Here is a 5505-nt window from a genome sequence, read left to right on the forward strand (position 1 = left end):
ACACGGGATAGAGGAAGAAACTCGCGAAGATGTAAAAAGACCTGCAAGCGCCAGTGTCAATGTACGAATCACGCGCCACTAAGACTTGAAATTCTGCGTTATTTTTTCTGCTGCCTTACCTTCCGCACCAACACCGTGAAGCGGCACAGACCGAGTGCCAGAACCAACTACCAAATAAAGGACTCAGAGTACAGAATGACAACTCTGTCTCTTGGCGGTCACCACTGGTGAGTCACGGCAAGTCACTGCAAAGAAGCCCGCACGGTCACACGACGCCACAGCCTCCTTTTCCTCGCCGAAAAAAAGACTGTGCTACGACACGACCTCACACGCGCACACACACACACACACCTCCGAATCATTCACTTCATCTCATCATCCTCCACCACCGCTGCTCTGCAGCGTGAGGCCGATTGCCGCGCGACATTTCTTCCGTATCACCGAGTAAAGCGACCTCAGACTGACAACCTTCTTGGCGACCTCAAGCACACACCACATCCGAGGAAAGCACTCACCGCGAAGAACACGGGCTTCACTCTACCAACGCTTGTCAGATTCCAGCCCGGTATTCATCCCCCAAAAGAAGAAGAAGTGCGTGCCTCCATCCTATTCCGCCTCCGCAAGCGTTGCAGCACGACATACAAACAGCACAGGCAGATGAATGCGAGAAACGCTCACGAAGACCCCCCCCCGCCAACAAAAAAAGGCGTAATCGACGGCAGACAGACGTGAAGCAGAACAAGTACGTCTGATACAACACTTCAGACGCGCGAACCCTCGCGCCTCCGCTGCCGACACGCCAGCGCGGAGTATAGAGAGGCTGGTTCTGAAGTGTGGGGGTAAGTTCGCTTGAGCTTTGTGCCATTGCATAAGGGAATTGCTACGGCGAGTGGGGTGTTTGGCAAAGAATGGGGCTCTTAGTGGGGTGCTGGGTGCCGTGGTCGTCGAGTAGCTGCGTCTTTTTCCTCGTGACCAATGTTGCGGGAAACTGACCTAGTGCTCGCTGCGTGTCACCGAGTTTGAAGTACTTCTCTTGAATGAATGGGAGAGTCAGGGGTGGCGCTGGTCCTGTTGCTGCGTGGTTGTTCGGGGTGGCAGCTGAGGCTTCGCGCTGGGGTGTCGAGCGCGAGGAGGAGGTGCCCGATGAGGCAATGCACATTTCTACAGATGCTAACAGATGATGGCGAAGACACCCAACTCCTACATGGATGTAGTCCCCACGCTGATCGCGGTCTGCTTCAGGTGCTGCGTGCTGTGATGCTGCTCTTACCTGCGATGCTGGTGAGTCCCTTTCACGACCTTGCTCTAGACAGAGCCGTTACTCGCGCAGGGTTAGCTGAAGCGCCTTCAGTTCCTCAAGGAGCAAGCCTCGAGTGCACACAGCACCGATGGCGGCATCGGCCTGGAAAACAGAGTGCTAGTGAAAGGCTCTGCGCCCATGCCACCGCTCGCTTTCGCGCCGCCCATCACAAACATGAGGAGAAGAGTCCACCGCAGATTTATAAAAAAGAGGAATGTTGGTGTCCTCGCTGAGGCACACGGGTAGTGGAGGGGGGTGGGGCTGCTCTCAGCAGGTCGGTCAACGGTCAAGAGGTGCTGAAAGGGAAGTCAGCAACGGTATGAATTCAAATCCTTACATTGGGTGATAGGCTATTCGAGAGGGGAATAGGGAGTGTGAGGACAAGCACCACAGCAAAGACTAATACGCAGACAGGTAGAGTACCTTTACTGGTGTAGTCGGTCGTCCCGGCCTGAAGTGTTCGACAGAGGATAGGAACCTTCTTTAACCCTCGGTTTGTGGTTGTGTGTCCCTCTCGCGTTCTCCCCCCCCCCTTGTCTCTGCGTGGGTGGGTGAGCGTTGATGACGATCCTTTGTAGTTGTTGCTTTCTTCTCTAACTGCACTGCGTGTGTTGCCGTAAAGCGTTCGCTACAGAGATGTTGGCGCCGCTGCTGCTGAGTTTATCGGCGTGTTCTCCCAAGAGATAAAAGCAAGAGGGTCAGCGCAGACGTGTATGCGTCTGGGCGTGTGTGCATGAGTGTTTGCGTGCTTTGGTGTGTGCAATGATGCCCGGTTAGTGCATGAGTTTCACATGTCGTGCTCGTACCCCATTGTGCTGAGTGGCCTCAGTCTTGCACTCCAGGCCCTTCTAGGAGAATCAGAGAAATAGCCATAAAGGGCCCTCCTCCTCCTCACCACGACTACCACCACCCCTCCCCCCCCCCGCGAGGCACACACATAAACACGCGAATTGCAGTGCCAATATCGCAGGTAGGCCCAGGTGGGTGTACCGGAGGCATGCACGGCGCCAAAGCATCTGCAACACGTCCACATACGCATGCACGTAGAGAGAGAGGGAGACAGAGAGACAGAGAGAGACAGACAGTAGGAGGTGGAGAGAGGTCCGAAAAGAAATAAAGTTTGACCACCTACACGTCATGCACACGCGAAAGACGGACAAGACCAAATTAGGGGCCGGAGCGAGGACAACGAGGGATGGGAAAGGCAGACAACGGGATAAAAAGTAGCGCCGGTGAAGGAGATTCCTGCGCCGTCTATGCATTACAGCAGCAGTACTGACAGCCTCGACGCCCCACCACCCGTCTGAACACTACGCGTCCTTGGGGATCGCCACCTTCGTTTTTTCTTAGCGTCAGGAAGGTCGTCGGGGTGTGCACTGCGCATCCTTCTCTCGAAAAGGCACGAGAGGCGCCAACACACGCACGATGACGGCTCTGCATGCAGGCTGTCCCACCATTTCACCCCTCCCCCGCCCCGCCTCGTCTCCTTCCCCTTTGCCCCGCATCAGGACACGTCCGTGTGCGTAGCTCCACGTGCATCCTAAGAGTCCTCTGGTGAACAAGAAACACATGCAGGAAGGAGTATGCATCGCCCCTCACTACAGCTCGCTGTCCCTCTGCGCACTTCTATCTGGCCGTGTGCGTCAGTGAACCTATAGGCAGTCCCGCACAAGCACGGACATTCCTTTCCTGATACCTCTGCTGCTAACAGATGTCTCTCCCTATAGGAGAAACTCTATACAGACGCCTACTCATGCCGTGCTGTGGGTGTTTTGCCAAGGTGTAGTCTGACGCAGAGACGAAAAAAAGAAACGGCAAAGCCGAGAAAAGAGAAACCAAATCCGACGAGCCTATTAGCATCCTTCATGCCTGCGTTGTCCACGTGTAGGGGGTGGACTTCGCATCCAGCGAAGGCAAGCTGCAAGAGAAGAACAGCACCGACGCAGGCAGAGATCGTGAGAGAGAGGAGGGGAGCGTCCGCCACGCCCGCTTCTTTTCCCACTGTTCGACCCCCCCCCTCCATTCAAGACGTCCAACCGCTCCCTAACCTCTGCGCTACCTGCACCCACCTCAAGCAGACTAGCACGCCTTACTTGATCGGGATGAAGCGCGAGGAGTGCGTGGCACCCACACCAGGGCGACCGTGCAGCACCGGGCGGTAGCTCATCGAGAACTCGCCCAGGTAGTGACCGATCATCTCGCCCTTGAGCTCCACGGCGTTGAACTGGTGGCCGTTGTAGATCGCCACCACCGACCCCACCATCTCCGGTGTGATCACAACGTCGCGCAGGTGCGTCTTCACCGCCTTCGGCTTCTCGCCCACCTTCACGTGCTTCTTCGCCTCGCGCAGGCGCTTCAGCAGCACGGGCGGGCGGCGGTCCGCGTGGCGGTTCATGTGGCGGCGCGCGCGGGCGTGCACCAGCGCCTTGAACTCCTCCTCGCTCAGCGCGAGCAGGGGGTCGATCTCGAGCCCGCGGTACGTGAACTTGTGGAACGTGCGCTCCTTCTTGAGCTGCTCATAGCGCTCAGCGGTGATGTTGGACGCCATCTTGAGGGACAACAAGCTAATGACTCGTTTGCAGGCCCCGTGGCGGGCAGAGGCAGCAGCAGTAGTCGCAGGTGTTCGCAGAATGAAGGTAAAGGGGTGTGTGGGTGTGCGTGGGCGTCGCGTTGTACGCGCACGCGCGTGTGTGCCGTGCAGCGACGAGTTTGGTGTCGGCCATCATGGCAGCGCATAAGGCCACAAGAACAGTGAGAACGACGTGGGAAGAACACGAGGATAAGGGAACAAGCACAGAGTCCAAGAGTGGAAGATATCGACGCCACACGCACACGCCAGAGATGTGCGCAGTGAAAAGGAGAAGACGGCGATGTGCATCGCGGGCCTTCCTCGTCACCTCAGCACACTACTTGTTGTACTGGCAGGGCCAAAGGAGAGAGGGACGCCATGGGAGGGAGAAGCAACCGGCACAAGAGGAGCCCCCCACACTCTGCATCGGCGTGCCCAGCGACCATATTGAAGTGCCTCCCTCAAGACGTCAAAAGACACGGCTACACAGGCCGCGCGAACAGATTTTGCTTCGCCCCACGTTTCCTGAGACTGCAGCCCCGCCCTTTCTGCACCTCTGCTGCGGAGTGGTGGTGAACTTCGAGTGATGGCGCGAACACGTGTGTCCATACGCGTGCGTGAGCCTGTGTCGATCCACGTGCTAGGCCGCACTCGCTGCGGCGGGTAAGACCAGACACGTGCGCAGCAGCAGCCAAGCACCTTCGAAGCGCACACAGGGCACGCACGCACGCGCTCGCGCTGCCAGGGGACCGGGCCCTCCTACACCAACCGCAAAAGACGAACACGAGTGAGAGGCGAGAGGTCCAACGATACATCGAGAGAGGCACGCACAGCCTCCAGTCTGGCACCACGCGCACAGGCAGCGCGGGTACCTCCCGCCCCCCGCACCACCCCACGGACGCGCACGCATGACGAGTGCGAAGCGCAACGACAGGCGGATGACCCACGCGGATGCCGGGGCTGTGAGGAAAAACTAACGCACCTTCACTAGTCAGCTTGCCCGCTACGCCACAGAATACAAGGCAAACACCAGACGCCCCCCACCCCCCACCCCGCAGCCTGTCGCAGGCGCATCGCGCCCAGTGACACAGCACCAGACACACGCCCTACAGCAATGCGCCGACTCAGCTGGGCACGGCTCCGGCCTCACATTCTACACACACCCACGGCACACGCCGCCTCACAGGCGCGCCTGCCATGCCGGTCGTCACCTGGTGCACCCCCACTCGGGGTGGCTCAGGCCCCCCACCAATAGGCCAGTCAGGGCCGAGCGGGATGCACTCGAGCCACGCTGGCACTCGGCCTGCGGTGGGGGGAGGGGATACAAGCGTGCTCACCGTCGCCCGGAGCTCCGACGCAACGCCGCTCGGGGCCTCACCGCCGGCATCCGCAGCGATGCATCGCGCTGACCTCCACACGCCGCGGGTGCTGGACTCTGGGATGCCACGCACTGAAGTGTTTCCCCCCGCCAACAGGACATGGTAATAATGAAAGGAAGGACACAAAAAGCTGAATGAAGTCGAAGGGGGGAGGAGAACACGGCCAGGAGAATGATGGACACACTTATACACACACACACACTCTCACACTTCACAGAAAAGAGAAAAAAAAAAGCTGAAGTAAACGGTGATGCCCG

General features: G+C 58.4%; 1 protein-coding gene across 1 annotated transcript; it reads right to left on the bottom strand.

Annotated features, from left to right (window-relative positions):
• Nucleotides 1-3389: 3389 nt before the first annotated feature.
• LBRM_22_0400 (putative 40S ribosomal protein S15) lies at nt 3390-3848 on the bottom strand (the record flags this gene model as incomplete). Its single annotated transcript, XM_001564909.1, has 1 exon — nt 3390-3848. One exon carries the CDS (start codon nt 3846-3848, stop codon nt 3390-3392), a length of 459 nt encoding a protein of 152 aa, XP_001564959.1.
• Nucleotides 3849-5505: the final 1657 nt, after the last annotated feature.

The sequence above is a fragment of the Leishmania braziliensis genome, chromosome 22 (assembly GCF_000002845.2).
Source record: "Leishmania braziliensis MHOM/BR/75/M2904 complete genome, chromosome 22".
NCBI lineage: Eukaryota > Euglenozoa > Kinetoplastea > Trypanosomatida > Trypanosomatidae > Leishmania > Leishmania braziliensis.